The 23,941-nt window shown below is 39.7% G+C and overlaps 1 protein-coding gene across 1 annotated transcript in view; it reads left to right on the top strand.

Moving 5' to 3' along the window:
• Positions 1-914: 914 nt before the first annotated feature.
• The window catches only part of hace1 (HECT domain and ankyrin repeat containing E3 ubiquitin protein ligase 1), a 71,772-nt gene continuing 48,745 nt past the window's right edge, over positions 915-23,941 (top strand). The window contains exons 1-11 of the mRNA XM_023411905.2: positions 915-1,203; positions 4,102-4,156; positions 4,317-4,406; positions 5,738-5,842; positions 16,944-17,019; positions 17,163-17,294; positions 18,503-18,585; positions 18,695-18,791; positions 18,908-19,009; positions 19,885-19,991; positions 20,893-21,043. Coding sequence (XP_023267673.1) covers positions 1,113-1,203; positions 4,102-4,156; positions 4,317-4,406; positions 5,738-5,842; positions 16,944-17,019; positions 17,163-17,294; positions 18,503-18,585; positions 18,695-18,791; positions 18,908-19,009; positions 19,885-19,991; positions 20,893-21,043 — 1,089 coding nt within the window. The 5' untranslated portion in view covers positions 915-1,112. The remainder of the gene's footprint in view (positions 1,204-4,101; positions 4,157-4,316; positions 4,407-5,737; positions 5,843-16,943; positions 17,020-17,162; positions 17,295-18,502; positions 18,586-18,694; positions 18,792-18,907; positions 19,010-19,884; positions 19,992-20,892; positions 21,044-23,941) is intronic.

The raw sequence follows: 23,941 nt of genomic DNA, 5'->3' as shown, positions 1-23,941 counted from the left end.
TTCCACTGTGCTCTCTCTTGCTCTCTCTCTCTCTCTCTCTCTCTCTCTCTCTCTCTATCTATCTATCTCTCTAACCCAACGTCCGAGGCAGATGGCCGCCCACCCTGAGTCTGGTTTTACTAGAGGTATCCTTGCCACTGTCGCCTAGTGCTTGCTCTTGGTGGGAATTGTTGGGTCTCTGTAACTAATATCATAAAGAGAAGGTCTAGACCTGCTCTTTTTTGAAAGTACCTTGATATAACTTGATATAACAACGGAAAGTTTGTCTCAAAACTCTGTGTGTAAAATGGAAATCCACAAGCGTAGAATTGAGATCCACAAATGCTTTTTTGCTTTACAAATAGAAAATTGATTTACAAATGTCTATTTGAAAGCTGTAAATATTTATATATTTACAAATGCTTTTCATTTATTTCTAAATTAATTGAATGTATTCCCAAATAATTTTTTAATCTTTGGATATTGTTTGTGTATTTGCAAATCCGTTACATTTGCAATATATTTTTGGGAATTTGCAAATATCTTCTTAGTATTTGTATAAGGTGAATTTTATTCATAGATTACACATTTACGCATGGATTATTAATCTGTTCACAAAAATAATATTTAAACAAATCTACCTCCATACTTGAAATAACAAAACTGATTAAAAGGATATGAGGTTCCTTACACTTATTATTATTATTATTATTATTATTATTATTATTATTATATATTTAATTTAATTTATTTATTTTTGGAATATGAGTCAGTTACTAGACATTGTGATCCACACTCCATTCCAGTTGGTGGCGGTAATGCACCAATTCGTTGTTTGCCAATCGCCAATAAATTTCAAAGCACAATAAGAGCTAAGAACTACATCACCCACACTGCATAGGGTGTCAACGTCATCATAACAGGAAGTCGTAACGGTCGTTGTAGGTGAATGAGTTGAGCAGTGTGGCAGTAAAAAAAAATAGTGTATTGTAAATCACTGTCTGTCGGAGAAACGGTTCCCCATCTGACAGCGCCCATGGACGACGCCCAGGAACAACACAACCACATTAGGAACAAGTAATTTGACGGGTGAGCCTTTGTTCCCTAGCTTCATCCTGGTGGAGCGTTCACCTATGATGGAACGGGCGATGGAACAGCTCAACGTACAGCTCAACCGGCTGACCCGTTCCCTCCGCCGGGCCAGGACCGTGGAACTCCCAGAAGGTAACGATATAGTCTTCGAAGCTTGACCCGCGAGCAACCAAAGATGGTCTTAACGTGCTCCCACAGACACAGAACCCCGCGTCGGCCTCTGTCAGTCTCACCGATACTAAAGACTAGTCCAGTCGAGTCTGTGGAATTAGTTTTGATATTCCTTGTTTGTATTCAGTTTGTGACTGCCAGCTGTCAAAGCATACAGGAGTTTCAGTCTGTCAAGTCAGACTGAAACTCCTGTATGATAGGATTGGGGGCTCTATTTTTTTTATAATTAAAAAATATGCTAGTGGAATGCTTAAAACTGGACTGCTGATGAGAAAGCAGATTCCTGTACAATGTCTAGTAGGTGTTTGCAAAGTTTTTAGTCTGAAATATGACAAACTCATGTCTTCTTAATGTGTTCTTATAATGACTCATTTACTGCTGCTTATCCATTCTAGTTTATGTAAGATTAGTTTGGGAATTACATAGCATAAACATGGTTGCTATGAATATTCCCAGAATTAAAAAAAAAAAGTTAGCTTTTAGTTCAGCAGTATGAGTAATGAGAAAATAGAACTCAAAACACCCTTTTTGATCCCCCACTTCCTGTTGTTGCTTTATTAAAGCATAATTCAACTCCTCCAATACTGTGATGTACCCTTGTGTCTTCACTATGTTGTTTCTAATGACAAACAACAACAACAAACTTACCATCAATCACAAAAACAGAGCCATTGTACTCATGGTTCTCTCATTCCTCTGTTCACATACATCAGTCATGTCACAGATACGAGCTTTAAAATAGAAGTGGTACATTGTAGGGTGAGGGTCCATATTGTTTGTATAGGCCTTTTCACAGCACAAATTTTGTCTTGTCATAGTAGGAAAAGCACAGGTGTTGCTCATAATATCAACAATTGGCTCTGTTCTATTCCAGTGTCCCAGTAAACCATGATGGCAGTGTGACAGTGAGCCAATAATAATAGAAAACCAGGCCCCCGAAACTGAAGCAGCTGCATGGAAAAGAGTAGTGCTGCACAATTAATCGAAATATAGTCAAAATCGCAATATCCAAATCGCAGGAGCTGCAATTATTTGGTAAAATGTGTACAATTTTTATTCTCCAGACATAAAGGAACATGCTTGTTTCGTATGAGACCCATTTTCAGTGAAAATGAAATGCAAAAACTATTAATCCAACTGACATTGTGACTCATATCACGATCACAATATCTGTCATATCAATATAATTTTGTTTTGCATATCGTGTGTAACGGGGTTCAATTTGCTCCTGAATATATAGTTTATGATATCCCATTAAATCTCTTTTTCAACATAATAGTTACAGTCTCTGCATTGTGTAGTAGTCAGTGCAAGTAATGGCTGGCAGTTTGGTTGACTCCAACGCTCCAATGAAGAGACACAGCTCCGATGTCGATTCACTGATTTGCTCACAAGCACTTCGGGATCTGGGGGATACAAGCCCGGTCTCAATAAAACAATTTAATATATTCACTGTCTCTCTTAGATTAGATACATTAAAATATTAATATTTACAGATATCATTCACAGTCACTCACTCACCTGGGGGATACAAGCCCGGTCTGACTTGTTCCCCTGGTAATGGACTTTATATAGATGTATTGTTACCTTGGTAACCTAGCTCTATTTATGAAATTACTAAATAACGTCAAAAAAATATATAAGAATGACAAAAATATGTATACTTTACACAAACTAATGAAGATAAATATACTGACAAAATTTAATTCTATACAAGGTTATTGTTGCGTATTGAATGTAACATGCTAGATCGACATGTTACACGTGCTGCCCTGGAAGAGTCATAATTCGTTTTGATATTTACATCTTTGCTTTTCTGTCTATAACATAAAAATATGTGTGCTGTGAGAAAAGCCTGTTGTGTGTATCTCTGTGTATTCCATGTGAGACATGTACATTTGCAGGCATTTTCCCACTCTGGGAAACATAAATGTGGGACACCCAGTTTTTCCACAGAGTTTCTGCTGTGGAGCACAGCATACCAAAAACAAACACAGTATATCAGACAACATGAAGTGACTGTGTGTGTGGGTTTGAAGAAATCCACTGCTCACTGTTGTACTTATCTCGTAATTGTTCATGTGAGTGTTTTGGGGCGTAACATCCAATAAATCAATCACAGGTCAGTTGATCATATATTTTGACTGACCAGTTAGAGCAGTCCTCGCACATGCATGCAGCAGCTCTGTGCGCAGATGCAAAGAAGGGCTGAGCGAATCAATGTGCTGTTCGTGAATAGATCCTCAGTTTATTATGAAACTGTGGTGGACAAAAGTAAGTGATGAAAGAACGCTTCTCTGTAGAGTCTCGTGCAAGAGACATCCATATGAAATATGACACCGTTATATAACACACAACATGTCACAAAGATGCTCCGACCCTCTGAGGCTGTGTTATAATGTTTCACCTGACTTATCCAACATCTAAGAGCATTTTCAGCTCACTCTGCTTGTGTGTAACAGGCAGAGTGTACGTGCACTATGCGTGCGTGTATGTTGGCACATATTACTCTCTTGACAGTGCTCCTTAAAATTACAGTGCAATACTGCGCCACTGACTTAAGACCAGGTTAGCGCAATGACTTTCCACTTTCTCAAGATAGCAATGCGCCAACAACTCACCTGACCACATCTAATTTTAAGACCAACACGCCCATGGGCACACAGATAGGCACAAGTGTATTTGCTATTTAATCAATGTGGGTGCTGGACGGAAAAATGACAGCTGCGTTGGTCTAACACTAGCAAAGACACTTGCGTTACGCTTTGTTCTGGGTGTAAGATAAGGCCAGTAGTGTCTATTAAATTTTGTCAAGTTTTGTCTGATAGTTTCATTCCTCTTCTGGCTTGCTCTCCACAGACAATGAGACTGCAGTGTACACACTCATGCCAATGGTCATGGCTGACCAGCACAGGTAAGCTTGTGGCATGTTTACATATTTTTACCAGTAGTAACAAGTCTCATTGTGTTTTTCCATTCATCTTTATGTCTGCTACCATTAGGTAGAGGTATAGTGAATTTGTGTGTATGTCTTTAGAAGAAATAATTTACTTGTTCCATCCTGTGTCTAAAAGGTCAGTGTCAGAGTTGCTGCTCAACTCCAAGTTTGATGTGAACTACGCCTTTGGACGGGTGAAGAGAAGTTTGTTGCACATTGCTGCCAAGTAAGATATTTTTCACTCACACCCTTTCAGGACTCTCTCTCTCGTCCAGCATATTTCAGAATTTGTTACAAAGAGATGTTGAGTAGTTGGGAGGCAAATGTCTGTATGACATGTAGCATTGTGTCTTTCCATTCCTTGTCCAGTAGGGCTATTTACTATATACCAACACTACCATGACACATCACAACTGATGGTCTCAAACACATAAAGAAGACAAGAGATCCCACTAATTTACTCTTGATGAGGCACACCTGTTGATATTAAAGACCTCATGAAGCTGGTTAAGATAATGCCAATATTGTGCAAAGCTGTCATCAAGGTAAATGGAGACTAGTCGAAAGTAGTAGAAAAGTAGTAGTAAATCATCAGTTATGGAAGTTGTAGTTTGACAAAAAAAAAAAAAAAAAGCTGAAATCAATTAGATTTTTCTAGTGGTTTTGGAGAAAAACTCTCCATAACAACTGACTGGACCCATTCCGCTTTGGTTAAGTTTATATATATATATATATATATATATATATATAAATATTTTTTGGGTTGAAGGTAATTTGATTTGGGAACTAATGTACTACAAGGTCTATTGATACGGCTGAACCTAATAATTATTTTTAACATTGAAGAATTTGCCATTTTTATGTAGCTGCAAGATCTACAGATGGGAAAGTAATTGAATTTTCAAGGTATGGGCGTATATGGAGATCAGAAACATCAGTATAGAGACCAAAAATCTAGTTTGGTACATCCTTATCCTCCTGATGACAATTAAAAATGTTAAATACATATATTATTATTCCATGTAAGTCTGTGTCTTGTATATTACCCAAGAGCAACATCATGTTTTCACACATAACTATATTTTCAGAACACTTTGAAATCCATGTGTTCTTTTGGTTCATACATTAAGCTTTATTTTGAAAAACATACACACCTGCTCACTCAATTATTCATATCATCCAGACTTTTCTCATGGTCATCAGTCATGCTCATCTTGATAAGTGTCTGGGGTCAGTCTATCCAAATTGTGAAAAACATAGGATTGATAATTGGGGTCTGTTTTTTGAGTAGCAATTAGTAGTTAGCTATTAACTTAGTAGTTGGAATGAAAACTGTGTCTAGTCAGGTCTATGGATTATCCACAGAGGAACAGTGTTTCAGGAAAGAGATGTCACTATTGAATTCTTCAAATGTAATTTTTCAGTGCTAGATACTTCGAGGGAGGGAAATTGGAAAGTAGATGAAAACACTGTTTGTTGCTGATAACACTGACCTGTCACATTGAGAAGAAGGGAGTATGCAGGACAGCTAAGTTGCCCTGTATTTTCTCTTTACAGCTGTGGATCAGTGGAGTGTCTCGTTCTGCTACTAAAGAGGGGAGCCAACCCAAACTACCAGGACATCTCAGGCTGTACCCCTCTGCACCTTGCTGCTAGGAATGGGTATGCGCCTTGTAATACATTTCATATCTATTTAAATGTTGGTGTTGTGTTCAGTTTTAATTCAGTTTTAGTATACATTTTTCTTGTGACACTTTTGAGTTCACTTTTGGATATTCCAGGGTTTCCGAGCTGTTATTTTCTCTTTGTACTGTAGGTGTAACAGCAGGAGAGCTGCCAGTGCTTTTAGGACTAGCTTCCCTGCCATGAGTAGCAGAGCTGCTAACATCTTCACCACTGTTGCCACTGATTGCGTTTAAAACACAGTGGTTTTGCCTGACTTTCAGATGATTGATGTCTGTCCGTATTTGGTTTTAGAGGGATTTATAAGGATTTATTTTAATCGAAAGCTTTTATTGCACCTAACGTTGTCAGCCTGTCTCTCACCTGCTCTGCTCTAGAGGAGAGTAGAGAAACTGTAAATGACAGAAAAACGCAGCAGAGACTCACATTGAATTGAAATTAAAGAAGGGCACATAAATAAGGTAAAGAAATATTTTGTTTTTTTTAATTTAAAAACAAATTAAATTTGATGGTTTTTTGGGGAGCAAGGTGTTGCATTTGGCTGAATTTGAGCTCCCAGAATCCTACTGTCTACCTCTACATTCATCCTCTTGCTTCTGTAAACAATTTATAAACACCAATGTGCTAATTCCATCATGAGCAGAATGTTAAGACCGGCATACTGTGAGTTGTGCCCTACCTGGAGACCCTTGGCTGGAGCCCAAGCAGCTGAGGTTGATTGGTAACCTTGACAACAGTCACTCTAAGTGGGACCTCTCGGAGGCGACGTCGTTGTTCCCAGGATAACCAGCTCTGCCGATGTCTCTGAACTTTAGTGGCATTTGCCAGCAGACTTTCCGTCTCAGGCACTCTTGCTTACTGGTAGGCTTCTCTGCCGGCAGTCGTGGTCAGATATGTTATTTGCTTGAGGTTTTATGCAGAATAAACTCTAATGCACTTAACTTTTGCTAGATAACTTGGCCGGCGTTGACCAGATGACTCCAAAACTGTCAAAAATCTTAAAATTAAAATTTGATAATAATTAAAAGTTACAAAATTTACTCTGAGGTACTTCTGCTGTTTTGGTTCCATTAGTTTGGACTTGGCTTATAAAATGATAAATCGTGCTAGACAAAAAGAATGTTACTTGGAGCACGTGGCAGAGAAAGAACAAAGAACATGGACAAACAATTAAGTGCAAAAGGGCAAAAAGCAATGTCTAAGAGTTGTGGCTAACAGCCTATATGTAAGAGCAGATGGCTAAGAGCAATATGTGAAATTATCACAACTGTTTTAATCTCCTGGAGGCTGGCGCACATTTCAGAGGCATCTCCTTTGTTTCAGCTTAGAGAAGAGAGTTATTTTCCACAATAATTTAGAATTGTTCAATCAGTTTTCCTACAAAATGTGCACATCCGTCTTCCACCATGACTATAAAACATTGAATGACACAGCTGATCAAGCAACATATGTGACTGCTGGGCACTATTTAGAATTGGAATGTGGGTTATAGTTTCTGACTCTGGGGGAGAGGGTTGTGTGTGTATGTATTCATACATGGCACAGAGAGTCCAGAATTCACACTTTAGTAATAATAAGTCCTGTCAGTGTTACTTTTCTTATATAAGAAACAATCAAATATCAATACAGATACAGTCTTATTGTTACAAAATGGAGATTTAAATTATATTCTCCAATTTGCCTGGTTGTCCATTGGTTGATCCTTTGGATCTGACCCTTTGACCCATGATCTGGCTGTTCAAATCTCTGACATGCTCGAAGCTGGTCTGTTTATGAGAGAAGGGTCCTTTGTCTCTGTTTCTTATCACTTTGATAGTTTGATAGTTTGATAGTGGGAAGAGTAAGAAAGTGTCAACTTGGGGTCAGTAACTCAGCATGTCTTTACTGTGAACTTCTTTAATGGCTTGTGATTGATACCAGACCAGGTATGTCTGCTACACCTCTTTACTCCTCATATCAACAGACAATTCGCCCCTAATATAAATGGTTACTCTCAACTCTCAATCAGCTCTGAGCCACGTTAGCCCTTTTGTGCATGCTGAAACAACACACAGCTACCCAAAAAACATGCACTCACTGAACACTTATTAGGGACTTTTAGGTCTTTTTTAGGTCTGCAATTACAAAATCATGTGGTAGCAGTTAAATACATAAAATCTCGCAGATGATCCAAATGATCAGATCAGAATGGAGAAAAATATGATCTCAGTGACTTGATGATTGTTGGTCTCAGGCTGATTTTAAGATTTCTGAAACTGCTGTTCACCTTGGATTTTCACATAGAGTTTACTCAGAATGGTGCAAAAAAAATAAACATCTAGTGGGTGGCAGTGCATGGATGGGAACGCCTCATTGATGAGAGAGATCAAAGGTGAATGGCCAGTCTGGTTTGAGCTAAGTAGATGTTTATGGCACAACTTCACTTACTTCCAAGGTGCAAGGAGAAAGGAAAAAGTCTAAAGAACTTCCACCAATTGATCCAAATGCAGTCATGTGTACTTTATACATTGAGTCCTTATACACAAATATTCACCACCAGCAAGGCCTAGACACATTGGAACATTTCCTTAGCACCTGACGAGTGAGATAACCCTCTAACACTTTCCTTGTTAATTTGGCCTCTTTTGTTCTTAAGAGAAACTATTTCTTTTTTTAACGACATGCTGCTGTAATGGCTGATGAATATGTTTTAGCCCATAGTGATAAGTTCCAAACTGAGGTTAAAACTCACACACCCCTGCAGCGTTCTCGCTTTTCTAGTAAGATTCCTTGTAGTAGTTCCTCTCCCTGTGTTTTTGCTAACAAAGTCTTCAGCTCTAAAAATGGACGCTCGAATACGATTTGTTTCTACGACAAGAAGCCAGGCCACATTGTAGCTGACTGCTCAGCTTTAAATAAGAAGCAGAAATCATTATCCTTTGGTTTTCTTGCATTGAATGTACAACAGTAACCAGAGGCTGATGCATTGGGCCAACATTGCCATCGCCATAAAATGTTGGGGCTGATGCTCTGCCATGAGTGTATGAATAATGTCACATAAGTGCCATCTTTATGGGGGGAAGTGTTACATAGTGTTGGATTCTGTTTTATTTTGGTGTTTCGTGTTGATCCTGATGCTGATCCCTCTTGGTGGATCGCCTCATTGACACACACTTGTGCTGACTAGTGGGCTGAGTCTATTTAGGCCGGCCCTTAGAGTCAGCTCTCTCTTTCTCCCTCCTGCTGCAGCAGCACCTTTGTGCAAGGTATCTATTTTCTTTTCAGTTTCCCCCATCTATTTTCAATAAACTTTCATGCAGTAAACTTCCTTCTGGTGTTGTGTCACCAGCCGTAACATAAGCCTTTTCTAGTATCGATCCTGAGATGTCAACTCCCTGGCTAACAAGTGTGATGAACTGGAGGCTCTTGTGAAGAACCAGCGAGCATATCACAAGTGTAGTCTCATGTGTTTCCCGGACACCTGGTTAAATGACAATACTCCTGACTGTTTACCTGGCTTACCAGCATGACTGGACAGACGTCAGCGCAAATGGAAAGAAAAAAGGTGGACTGGTTCTGCTTGTGAGCAAAAGATGGTGCAGCCAGGTCATATCACAGTGAAGGAGAAGATCTGCTGTCGGGATGTTGAACTGTTGGCAGTTGGTCTTGGACCATACTATGTAACAAGGGAGTTCTCTCACATTGTCGGCATTGTTTGTTTACATTCAACCACGAGCGGAGCCTGTAGTTAGCTGTTGACTGTCCCACAAGGGAAAATAAGACACTTGATCATATTCTGGTTTTTCTTCAGCCTTCCTACAAACCCTGTTTACTGAGGCAGGCTGCAACCATCCACTCATTCAGGAGCTGGACCCTGGAGGCCAGTGAGTCTCTAAAAGACTGTTTTGAGTGCACAGATTGGAATGTCCTGTTGGAGTCACAGTAAAATACTGCCCTTCACCTGTTAAATTATCAACCTAATTATAACCAACATTGGGTTTCTGTTATGAACATCTAGTACATGTGGCCTCCTCTGTCTCTCCATGCAGTTGCTAAAATGGTTAAAAATAAGTTTATATATATATATATAAGTTTATATATATTTATAAATATAAAGTTATATATAAAGTTCTATATTTTTTCATGCCTATGTCATAATCATATATCAGTTATATATAGTGTTGCTATTATCAGTATGACTATCAACAAATGTTTCCCTGTCTATATCTGCTGGGAACCACTCAGTCATGAGTGAAAAACAGGCTGTGCATCAAAGGGTTAAATCATGTATTTATGATGTTCTATTGAAAGTAATAAATTGCCACTTTTTGTTACATATACATCTGTTTCAGTACTTTTCATTGAGATAACAGTATTATATAACGATATATATTTAGAAAAGAGACCAAAATATTATTCAAAATACATTTTTAATCTTTTGAATATTCAAAACATTGCGCACATGGACAGTGCCAGTACCAGTTAACCTCCTGTTCTGATAACAAATGACAAAATTCAAGGAAAATTAAAAAAAAAAAAAAATAGAACAGAACAAAGTGGATCAGTGCATGATCTTTGGTCTCTTGTGATAAAGACGTCAGAGCAGTCACGGCAGGTTGAGTGAAGAGAGGCTCGGACTGAGCCCGAGACACTGATTTGGAAACAGCGTGACATTTGCTTCCTTCGTGCTCTCGGATGGTCTCGAGTTTCATCGTTTTATTGCCAACCACAAATGAATTGGTGCGCTGCTTTTCTTTAGCATATCTTCTACAAACTGATGATACCCGTCGCCTCCACACTGCGCGGGCTGGTGGTGATGCGTGAAGGCTGATTTATACTACTGCGTCAAGTCACGACGCAGAGCCTCTGCGTGGACGTGAACCCCCGACACAGAGCCTCTGCGTCCGTCAATGTGCACCTCCAAAAATGTCTAGGCATTTTATAGCAGCAATTTTTTGCTATATTGTGACAAACATTTACCTGCCCCATGGCATGTAGCCCTCCAAAATTAAGTCGCCAGGAGAATATTGTAGTCGCATTTGGCGAGTGGCGACCGTTAGTTTACAGCTCTGTTTTAGAATATTGGGATATATATCGTGTATCGCGATATAGCCTAAAAATATTGCGGTCTTACTTTTAGGCCATATCGCCCAGCCATAGTGGTGGTCCATGGTTTGTTGTTTGGAAAGCAGTGTACAGTGTCCATACAGAAGTTAATGCAGTCCGTGGTACATTCAACCATTCTATCAAGGTCAGTGTCCTTGCCATTATCATTTTCCTGTGACTCCAACAGTACTCTCTAATTTGTGCACACAAAACAGTCCTTGAGAGACCAATTGGCTTCCAGGGTCCAGTTCCTGAATGAGCGGGTATTCATGTAGTATCCATTATTTTATTAAATGAAAAAGGGCACACCCTTGAAAAGTTCAACGGTGTAGCCCGACAAAATGATTCACTTAACTGTATGAAAATTGCTTGGTATGTATAACACATGGAGATCTACAAAAAGTTTCTTCAAGCCATAACGTAAACCCAATTGGAAATCCGCCATTTTGAAATTAGTGTGCAATTTTGGCGCATTTTTTTTTCCATTTCACGTGCTACAGTTTTAATCAGATCAACTCAGTACAACCATATGACCTTTGAAAAAACTTTTTCAGGCTCGTTCTGTGGCTGCCTGGTGAATTTGACAACAGGAAGTTATTGTAACTCCAATATACAGTACATTATCCAATCTGCCCCAAATTTCATAAAATGCATAATGCCCTCATGATGCGTCACTGTGAAAATTGTGAGTTTTCAATGAATGGCCTAGCTGTGGTGGTTTGGCAAACTGGATGCTTCACCATGAAACCGGAAGTTGTTACAACTATAATATACACTCATCGGCCACTTTATTAGGTACACCTGTTCAACTGCTCGTCAACGCAAATATCTAATAGGCCAATCACATGGCAGCAACATGTCAGCACATGGTCAAGACGATCTGCTGAAGTTCAAACAGAACATCAGAATGGGGAAGAAAGATGATTTAAGTGACTTTGAATGTGACATGGTTGTTGGTGCCAGACTGGCTGGTCTGAGTATTTCAGAGACTGCTGATATACTGGGATTTTCACGCACAACCATCTCTTTTAGGGTCACCCAAAATAAACAGTCAGGGAGAAAGGGGTGTCTAGTCTGGTACTTTTCTCTATACTGATATGAATGGCAGACCAGAACTCCTTAATTTTTTGGCAGCTCCAAAGCATGTGTACTAGAGTACCATCTCCATCACGACACCTCCAGCACTCTGAACTGTCCACCAATCCCACCTTATGCAGCCTGGATGGTGTCCAATAGACTCTATAATTTTGATTTTAGAAAGGTCCCCATGTTTTATTCAGTTTGGCAAATGAACCATTTATGGCTCAGAAACTTACAGACTAAACCATATAGTTTACAAAAAAGGACTTGGGGACAAAAATGGGTATGCATTGAAAAATCTAGGATAGTTTGGGGAGGATGTTCATCTTTACAGAGTTAACCCGGGCTACAACCCGATACTTTCAGGGGGCAAGAACCACTGTGCCATATGCTGAGAGTGAAAACATGCTGATAAAACAACATGTTAGGCACCACAAGGCCTCCCGTGTCAACTGGCCTCTGCGGTTTCTGGAGGTTCATTTGTGGACGTTTATTGTTCCACAAGAATTTATTACAAGATTGATCAAATTGTTCAAAGGAGTGTAAAGGAATTCATACTGTGAGAGCATGCAGTAGGTAGTTACATTTTGGAGTGCAATTAATTTTTATAATGTTTGCCTTTCCCAAGAGAGAGGGTCCCCCTGCCTTCTGAGTTCAAATAGAGGAGAGATGATGCCGTTGGTGAGCACAGATGCTTTGGGATGTATCAGACTAATCCAATCTAGGAGCTTTTTTCTGAAACCAAAACATTCCAGGGTGGAGAAAAAATATTGCCACTCAACCCCTAACAAGTGCCTTTTTTGCCCACATAATATCAACAAATCTTCTATTGTTGTCTGCTGAGGGGTGGGAGCATATGAATCCAACCTGGTCTGGATGGATCAAGGAGGTTATAACCCTGTCCAGGTATTTTAGATAGTATCTCACTGTCACAGGAGGTTAAACTAATGGGTCTGAATTTCTTACAGTTTAAAGCAGGAGTTGGCAAGTAAGTTTGGCCATCTACTGGTGGGCCATAACGTAATCAAAGGCTAAATTCAAGAAATGAATGATAAAAATGCCACTGGATTTTGCGACGCACTGTTTCTTGTTGTAACTGCTGGATAAAAATAACTCTGTGAATGAAATGAGTTGATAGATAGATAGATAGATAGATAGATAGATAGATAGATACTTTATATATCTCGTAGGTGGAGTTCATGTGTCAGTTAGCTCATTGTTAATAATAACAGTTAATAATAATTAAACAATAATAATTAAATTAGTGCACTTCCTTTGGCTGAGTCTTTGTCTTGGAGGTATTTACAAGGAGTCAGTTCTTGTTGCTCCATTCATTGAAGTCCATCGTCAGATCCCTGTACTCCTCTTCCTGCCCATTCCTGATACGCGCCACAATATCTGTGTCATCCGAGTATATCTGGATGTGGCAAGACTCAGAATTGTATTTAAAGTCGGCTGTATACAGGGTGAACAGGAACAGAGCCAGAACAGTCCCATGTGGAGCCCGGGTGCTGCTCATGACTGTCTCTGAGACACAGTTACCCAGCCTGACCTACTGTGGTCGTCTTGTCAGGTAATCCACAATCCAGGACGTGAAGCAGGGATCCCCCCCTCCCTTCCAGTTTGGATTTAGGCATGGGGGGTTGGATGGCATTACATGCACTTGAAAAATCAAAGAACCTAATCCTTATGCAACCACTTGGCTCATCCAAGTAGGAATGGACCCGGTGGAGCATGTAAACGACAGCATCATCCACTTCAATATGTTCTTTGTAGGCGAATTGTAGGGGGTCTAGTGCATGTTCAACCTGTGGCCTCAGAAGGTGGAGAAGTGGCCGCTCCAGGGTTTTCATGATGTGTAATGTGAGGGCCACCGGTCTGTAGTCATCAGCCAGTCTTCCTACTTTAGGTACTGGAACAAGTTATGATGTTTTCCACAGGACCAGGACCCTCCCTGTGTGTAGACTTAAGTTGAAGATCCTCTGGAGAGGTTCAGCCGGCTGGGCTGCTCAGTCCTTTAACAGCCTCGGACACACACCATCCGGGCATGTTGCTTTTCCAGGACGTAGCCTCATCTCCTTCACTGTAAAGGACAGGACACTTGACCCCAGTATGGAGGGAGTTGCAGCTGCATTGTCAGGTTTTGAGGGAGATGCCGTAAGAGAAGCTGCAGCTGACGCAGTGGGAGAGAGAACAGGTGAGGCTGTGTCACACCTGTTGTAAAACAGTTTGAACTCATTGGCCATGTACACATCACCTGATGTTGCCTGACTGTTCTTGTCTTTATAGCAAGTGATGGTCCTCATCTTCTTCCACACCTCTCTGGTTTTGTTGTGCCGCAGCTTCCTCTCTCATTTTCTTTTGTAGTCCTCCTTCACCTGCTTTAATCTCCTCTTCAGCTCATGTTGCACACACCTGTCTCCATCCCTGAAGGCCTCCTTTTTCTGGTTGAGGAGGGTGTTGATGTTACTGGTGATCCAGGGTTTGTTGTTTGGAAAGCAGTGTACAGTCCAGCTGGTATTACAGTGTCCATACAGAAGTTAATGTAGTCTGTGTTACATTCAACCATTCTATAAAGGTCAGGGTCCTTGCTGTTTTCATTTTCCTGTCATGTTCAGGAAATTAAGGTCATCATCATTAATGGTCATGAAATGCTCTTAAGACCTGTGTTTTAATTCCCTTTCCACATTGTGAATAATTTAAGATTTTAATTTTGAGAATGACTGACAGCTTCTTTGTTACAAACTAACTTATTCTAATATTTTGTTCACATACTTTTACTCTCAATTATTTCTTTGGCCTCAGTGACCCCCCTCCTTATGAACAACATAGCTTCTTTTTCTAAATCATTTGCGTTCTGTATGTATGCTATTACATTTAATGTAGTGGAGTTAGCTAAACAATTAAGCTAGCAGGGTAGAGAAAAGGTCGGTATCTGAAAGTTTTAAGAAGAGAATTGACAGTGAAAATATGGCATACAAAGAAGAATGGAAAGACAACACTTGCTTTCACGATTGCAAAGCTTGTGTCTTATCTGCAATGAAGCTGTCACTCTTTGCAAAGAATATATTAGACGGCATCATGAGATGAAGCATGCCACATTCAAAGTGGCCTTTCTACTCCATACAGAGGCACGAAAATGGAAAATTGAAGCCCTGACGGCAAGCTATAAACATACAGGAGCAGGATCCTATAGGAAGGTCTCACAGCTCAAGAGAAAGTGACAAGTATGTTGCTGAAAGCATCTTAGTTGCTTGCATGGCACAACAGGCATTCACTGATGCAGAGGTTTTCAATGGAGGTTATGGTGACAATTTTGGAGGAACTGGCAACTGACAATTCGATGGATGGTATCATTGCCTCAGTGAAACAGGTGCCCCTTCTGCAAGGTCTGCTACCTTCTGCAGAAACCCTGTGCACAAAGTTATTATTAGTGGTCTCAGCCAGGCCAATTACTTTTCCCTTGCAATTGACAGGAGCACTGACAGCATGGATGTGTCACAACTGAACTAAGACTTGAACCCAAATGCACGACTCCAAGACAAAGTACCAATCAACAATATTTTAATAAGTAGCAAAGGAAAATCACTCTAACAGAGGAATATATATTCAAAGTACCCAAATAAAAAAATCACACTTTCGAGGAAAACCAACAAAAAATTCAGGACACAGGTAAAGAAAAAGTATCAACATAATATACAGCAAGACTATGGCAATACGTAACATCGAATTCAAAACCTGGCATGGGATAACGTGGCTGGCGTGGTTCTCCGGCAACAAGGCAGGACGAACTGGCACAGGACAAAGGGAAACGCAGACTATATACACACAAGGTAATGGGAAACAGGTGGAAACAATCAGAGTGGGGCAGACAATCAGACCAGTGGGAAACACACAAGGGAAGGAGGAAGTTACCTGAAACGAGAGGAGAGTTAGGTTTTCAAAATAAAACAAGAAGTCACGAGACAGACAAAACTAAACATAACTTAACGTCTCTTCATGGACATGACAGGATGTAGCCCAGATGTGCGTTGATGTTAGATATTTTGATGGAAAAGAGTTCAGGGAAGAGCTGCTGTGTCTTATTCCATTGGAAGAGCACACTACTGGGGACATTATATTTACTAAACTGGAAGAGTTTAGCCTGCATTCGTTATCATTTCAGAATATTAACGTGATCATGACGGACAAGGCTCCAGCTATGGTGTGAAAGCACAGAAGTCTGGTGAGTGGTGCGTGTCATTAAATTTGTCATACGTACCTCAAGCACCCAGCACCACCTATTCTGACAACTTGTAGCAACTTCTGGAGTCAGAAGAGGCCGCCCATGATGACCTGTTCATAATGACGTGCGCTAGATAAAGCATTGGACCTGTTTTCTGTGCACTACTGGATAAGGTCAGGCGTTAATGCAATAAAGATGCATGAGAGGAATCGTTTGGCGCATAATGTCCTTGGGAAACTGCCTGCGAATTGCAGTGACATCCATATCACCAGACATTCAAAAAAATCATGACCAGTGGGACATGCCAGTTGAGTCAGTGGCAAAGTTTGCACCCAGGCTCATCTCTCTCCCCTGCACCTTCACCCAGCTCTCCCGCTGCTCTGCTCTCCTCCACTTTGTTAAACAACTCCTCCCTGTCTAATGTTACTTGTCTAATAAGATTACATTAAAAGTGTGAGTAACGTAACGCTAACAGTGTTATATAGTTTACACTCACATCACATCTGATTACAAGTGTGAACATTAAGATACTATTTGTTACCGAGTCAGTAAATGAATTAATGAATTAATGTACAATGATGTGAAAAAAAAGTTCAGTGACTTGACTGACAAAATGTGAGTCGAACATCTTCTTGATTCATGGTCTGTGATGATACTGTTACTAAACACTTTCCTTTACTGTTTCCTCAGACAGAAGAAGTGTATGGGCAAACTATTGGAATATAATGCTGATGTCAACATCTGCAACAATGAGGGACTGACTGCTGTGAGTGGACTCTAATCCTGGTTCATGTTGTACTGAATGTCTCAAAATCATTGTACTCATTATTGCAGCATTACCGAGGTGACTGGTGGTTAATCAACTCCTGTAGTCAATATAGTGACTGTCCATTTGAACCTGTGCTGCAGATCCACTGGCTGGCAGTGAACGGGCGGACGGAGCTCCTCCATGATCTGGTCCAGCATGTTTCCAATGTGGATGTGGAGGATGCCATGGGACAAACAGCTCTACATGTAGCCTGTCAGAATGGACACAAAACTGTGAGCCAACTAGAAAGTACACAGTATATATAATATATTAAAAATATTTTTTAGCAGAGCCTTGACTTCAACCATAGCCACTGGGTAGCCTTAAAGTTGGCTGGTTATGACTGGCTGTGGAGACAAAACACGACTCGGCTATGGCTGTAGCTGTGATTGTGACTGGCTGGATAGAAAAAAGTAAAATTGGGCTAGACAGGGTTGTAAGACAGGATTTAAACTTTATACCTCTATCAGATATGAAAGATTGTGTTTTCAGGAACGACTTCTCCACAATGCAACCACATCCCTTTCATTTCACTGTACCTGCTCGTTCATATTTTGGTAAGAAGCCTCGTTTTGATCTGCTCCCATTTACCCTGCTGAAGTTTGCAGTCACTTTAAACAAGGCAAGCCTTGTTTTAATCTGCTCCCGTTTGCCCTGATAAAGTTATTGCATTATGAGGCTAATACAAACCCAGCACTAACTGTAATTGTTTCAAATAACCCTAACCCTAAAAGCCTTCCAGTGTTTTTATGGACAGAAACCCCCCCATATCTTAATAGGGCTTTTATGGTGAAACATTTGCACATTTATGCAACAACAGCCACTCATCAAAAGAATGAATGACTCCCATTCTTTTGCTGAGTGTTTTGCTGTGCTCACAGCTAGTGGATGTAGCTATTGTCAGAGCTTGGCTTTATGTGAAAAAGAGGGAATTCAGAATTCCCTTTTTTAAAGGTGGATGCAATATAATGCAAATGTAATATGTGGGAATGCAAATCTACAACAAAACACTAAAAATTCCCATTGTGAACTATAAGTTTTGCTGGTTTCCAAAACTTTTTCCTCAGTGTCACAGAACACATCTGATTTTAAGAATAATGATATTTTTTATTTATTTTATTATTTTTGTAGTTTTAGCTCTTTTAGTCTAGTAATTCTGAAATCTCAACATTTACTTTGGTGAGCTCAGTATTAATCATAACTGATAAAAAAGATTACCCAAACCACAAAAATAAGACCCAGTTTGTAATAATTATCCTTTGAGAGAGATTTTCTTTGTTTTATAACCTTTTATCCTGAATGTAGAAAGGAGACACCAAGATAATTTTGGTAAATCTTAAAAACCTAATTCGAATTGTTGATTGTTGACACCAGTTTTTTCCTTGTTATTCTGTGTGTCAGTGAAATATTTCCCAGCATGTGATGTGTTGTGTCCGCTCAGACGGTGTTGTGTCTTCTGGACAGCGGAGCTGACATCAACCGGCCAAACGTCTCTGGAGCCACGCCTCTTTACTTTGCTTGCAGGTGTTGTCATCAGTGATGTCATTGTAATGTTGGTGATTAATTGCCAGTATTTGGCACTTCATTGCTACAGTTCTGTTCAGTTTTACTGAAACTTGTCTTTCTTCTGTAGCCATGGCCAAAGAGACACGGCACAGATCCTGCTCTCTCGAGGTGCCAAATACCTTGCTGACAAGAATGGAATCACTCCTCTGGATCTCTGTGTGCAGGTGAGGATTTCATCACCTTTTGACCTTTCATGCATTTAACTCCTTTTCCTTTTTGTGTTTTGTTGTTTAGTTTATACTGAGCTCCTGTGGTTCCTGTTCCTGCTGTGTGTTTTTAGGGTGGATATGGAGAGACCTGTGAAATTCTCATCCAGCACCACAGCCGACTGTTCCAGACCCTGATCCAGATGACACAGAATGATGAGATTAAGGAAAACATGGTATAACCAGATTTTATGCCTCCACACTGGTGATAGCCAGAGGCATATTGTTTTAGGGTTGTCCGTCTGTCTGTTCGTCCATCCGTTCGTCCATCGCTCTGTCCGTTGGTCTGTCCCATAAAGTGGACACGATATCTCAGTAACACCTTGACAGAACTTCTTCAGTTTTGGCACAAACATTTACGTGGATTCAAGTATGAACTGATTAGATTTTGGGGGTCAAAGGTCAAGGGCCTGGTGACCTCACAATACACAGTTTTGGCCTTGTGAACACAATATCCGAGCACGGTTGCAAATGGTACAAAAGTGAGCTTCAGCTGGGACTCTTTTGTTTTAATGCCTCCACGCCGGCAACAGCCAGGGCCAGAGGCATTATGATTTCAAGTTGTCCGTCCATCAGTCTGTCTGTATGTCTCATTCTCGTTAAAGCAATAACTTAGTAACGCCTTCACTGAACTTCTTCAAATTTGGTAGAAATGTCCACTTGGACTCAAGGATTAACTGATTAGATTTTGGGGGTCAAAGGTCAAAGTTACAGTTACCTCACAAAACAGTTTTGGCCTTGCGAATGCAATTTCTCCATAACTCTTTAAAGAAATCCCTTCAAATTTTGCACACATGTCAACTTAAAGCCAAGGATGAGTTGATTAGATTTTGGTTTTCCAAGGTCAAGGTCACAATGACTTCAGTGACCTTTTAGCCATTACTCAAGACTTCAAACAGCGAAATTTCATACAAATGGTTAATATTTTATGTGATTCAGGATAAACAGGGATTTAACCTGAAACTAGTTTAGGTGGCAAAGGCATACAACCGTGAGGCGGTAATTCTAGTTCTCTACATTCATTGATGAGGCTGTGTGTGTGTGTGTTAAGCTCAGGCAGGTTTTGGAGCATGTCTCTCAGCAGAGTGACAGTCATTACCAGAGGATCTTGACCAGTCTTGCTGAAGTGGCTACCACCAATGGGCACAAGCTTCTCAGGTGTAATTGTACCTATTTACTACAATATTTGACTTGCTTCCTTTTTCAAATGTGTTTTATGTTGCATGTATATTGATCTAACTTTTTCATTCATTTCTGTAAATACAACGTCCATTCTAGGTTTTTTCTTTTTCCCTTTCATTTCAAAAAGCATTGTTATATCATCCGTAGGTAATAAAATGGATATACAAACCATGAGAAAAGAAAGAAAAATATACATTAAGATTGACTCATAGTCCATTTCTTTTCATCTTCTAGGAAAAACAATACAAAAAGCAATACAACTATATACATCCAGAGAGGGAGAGTTAAAGGAAAAAATAAAAAATTGAAAAATGATAAGTGTTCTGTCAATTCATCATCTTAACAACATCAAGTCTCAGGTCTCTTAGACATTCTTCTCAGTGATGTATAAAGATGGTCTGTATTGGATCACTTTCCAGTAATTCTGAATGTTTTGGCATTACCGAGAATGACAGCCACAATATATTCATCCAATTTATGCTCTTTTATTAAAGCTTTTGAAAACTGACTTCACTCTAGTTTTAATTGTACTTATTCATAGTTTTATAGGTAGAAATCATCTAACAATTTGGATAATCAGATTATTCACTTTCTTTCTGATGGGTTAGGGTTAGGGTTAATATAGATTGATATCAGTCTGATGTCTCTTTTCTCAGGTACATGAGCACACCAGAGTCTGGATGTGGCTAGCCTTGCTTAGCATAAAGACTGGCAGCAGGAAAGAGCCTGGCTCAAAGTCACAAAAGGAAAACATTTCAATATCATGTCTCCCTACATTGCAGCTATCTGTGTTAGTATGTTAAATTTTTTGTTGTTATTGCAAATGGATTGTTGAGTACTGCTAACAGTCCCTCTTTTTCCCTCTGTCCCTTCTCAGCCTGTCCAGCAGTTATGAAGCTCAAATGAAGAGTCTGCTGAGAATTGTTCGTATTTTCTGTCATGTTTTCCGCCTTGGGCCTTCAACACCGAACAATGGCAACGACATGGGCTACAATGGGAACAAGACGCCTCGCAGCCAGGTCTTTAAGGTTAGTAGGAGGTCTATGCACACAGGGTTCCATGTGTCCTAGAAAAACTGGAAAATCTCTTTTATAGTCTTAGAAACCAAACAGAAATTAGGAAAACTGAGAGTAAACTGTTAGATCTTCACAAAAGGTTGCAACTGCAATTATACTATGTCCAGGGACCAGATGGTTAGAATGGCAAAGGTGAGAGTATATTTCACAAGCAGTGCTTCATTAAAAGCAGCTGCTCGCGTGTTGTAATCATGGTTATATGCAGTTATATACGTGAAACAGGCAAATTAAGTTTTGTATTAATTTAATACTACAAATAATAAGTTACTAGATCAATGGGAAAACAGTCTCAGTGTGCTATTCATGAATACAAAAAAAGTTGTATAAAATTACCATTGCACAGATCCCCGGGGTCAACGGAGAAAAAAAATCAATGTGAAAATCTGTACTCTCAGTTTACATCTCCATGCGCATGGTTTATAAACCTTGCTCTTGGATTTGTAATCTGTAAGGTTTAATCTTAAAATATATTATTAACTTAACTTAACTTCTGAATCCATAATACTTGAAAATAAACAATATTCACAATGTGGCATGTGCATTGTTATTCTGTTGTTGCAGGCTATCTGCATCTCACCACATAGTATAAGAGATAACTTATCTAGGTTTGTCAGTGCTATTTGCATTTGTAGAGATTAGGTGCCTCTATCACAAGAGTGTTCAAATGGCTCACTTCGGGGTATTTTCCTTCACAGAGATTAACGCTAACCATCCTGGATAACTCGTATCAAAAAGCTGTCAATCAACTGGCTCTGTAAAACACACACTACATAACTACTGCTGCCAGACCTGGTGGTCTGCAAGTGACCCCTTGTGGTCCACGAGTAAATTTCTTAAAATATTTTATATTTGTTTCTCAAATTGTGTGCAAGTGACCACAAAGCCTACCAGAAATACATTAACAATATTAAATCCACTCATATGTAAATTCAAACATTATTTTCTAAATTGGCTGTTATGCAGTGTTGTTGACTTACAGCAAGGTAACCGGACCATTTTGTGACACTGCCTATTAATGTAGCTTCGCCAGTTTACAGTTTATGTTTTATGATTTATGTCAAAAACGATTGTGATGTTTGAAAGTAAATGTGGATCAAGCTCATGATTAGCCTGCCCTGGGATTGTGCTAAATTACACCAGTTCAGTAGCCTACTCACTATCAAACATGGAAAACTGACAAAATCATGGACAGTGACTTAAGACCAGGTCAATCAAATGAAACCTCTGACACAACAAAAAAGCTTCACCAGTAATGTAGTCACCACGCCTGAGACTCGTAGTGTGTTTGATGACATCCGGCCAGTGTTCATACATGTGGCAGTTTTTAGCTGCAGTCCAAGACACTGGTCAGTCTTTCCAGTTACAGTCCGCCCATGGAATGAGAGACAACCTGAGGCCCGGCGTGGGGGGGTCAGCTGGTCAGCAGCATCTATACTTTCAAAACACTTACATGCATCACCTCATAAATAAATAACAGCTTTTCCAAACGGATACTCCATATGAACTAAACAAAAAGTGTGATTGGTTGTTACACAATTTGTAACCGCATTGTGGTTGAAGAATAACGAAGAGCAAACAAACATCTGAAAAAAAGCATTAAATTGGCAGAAAGATATTAATCACAACTTCCGGTCAGGACTTCAATGAATGACAATCCAATCAGAGTGGAAACAGAATGCAGATCGTGATTAAGATTGTGGATTTGATTCTACCGAAAAAGATTGTCATATGATGTTTTTGCCAGATCAACCAACCCTACCAGGGGTCTCGCAATCAAAATGATAACAAACAACAAAGTAATGTGGGATCATGGGAGTTGTCTTCACCACCATTGCCATCATTGCACTCAACTTCTACTGGTCAGGATTCCTTCTGTGTCTATCGTTTAGGAGTAATCAGAAGGTCAGTGGTTCAATCCTACCTCCTCTGGTTCTCTGGATACTGAACCCCAAATTGCCCCTGATGTATCATTGGTGTATGAGTGTGTGTGATAGAGATGCGCTGTGTATATAGCAAGTGCTGTGTGAATTGTTGAATGTGAATCGTAGTGTAAATCGCTTTGAGTGGTCATTATGACTAGAAAAGCGCTATATGAATGAAGTCCATCTTCATCTCCAAAACAAAAAAAACAAGGTGATTAAAACTGGTTAAAATACTGAATGAATCAGTTTCACCTTAAAATAAGAACTTTACAGGGGGGCTGCGAACCAAGCTGCCATTCTGCTCAGCTTGTTATTATGTTTTGTTATGGGCAAGCAATCACAATCGTGCCGACCAGGAAGTGAATGAAATTTCATACGATTAGTGCTGCTTGTAATGAGACATCTTTGTTATAGACTATCCTTGTTTCTGCTGGTTTTTGATGCGAGAGAGCAACTATAACCGAGAGTATAGCTGCACTTATACTGTGAATTTATTAGGCTCTTGACGTCAAGAAGGGAGCAACATCTAATTGGCATGTTTGTGCACACTTTTATTGAATGATGGTGCTCGATAAAAACATAGAGGATGGTCTTTTCTCAAAGTTTGAGTGTCTGTAAACACACTGGGGACACATATTTACAGTATGTTTAAAAGATATGAAAAAGTGCATTTTGTACCTATTTAAAGGAGAAGTAATAATGACATTCTGGTCTGACACAATTGCAGATTTCTTTGGCAAGAAAAATCAATTGATCCACTTTATGGACTTTCAGACTAGCTCTGTAGAATCTGAAAATATCGCCACCTGTGCAGAACACTCTTTTTGATGCACTGGTTGCTTGGACAGAGCAGAACTGTTGTCTCTTTAGAGTAAGTTAATAAATATTTAGTTACGTAACTAAATTTTTTTTTTTTTTTTTTTTTTTT

Source organism: Seriola lalandi, unplaced genomic scaffold (genome assembly GCF_002814215.2).
Source record: "Seriola lalandi dorsalis isolate HSWRI2012SDOR001 ecotype SW California unplaced genomic scaffold, Sedor1 jcf7180002054473, whole genome shotgun sequence".
Classification (NCBI taxonomy): domain Eukaryota; kingdom Metazoa; phylum Chordata; class Actinopteri; order Carangiformes; family Carangidae; genus Seriola; species Seriola lalandi.
The sequence above is the reverse complement of the archived record's forward strand: the minus strand, read 5'-3'. Positions and strand labels throughout refer to the sequence as shown.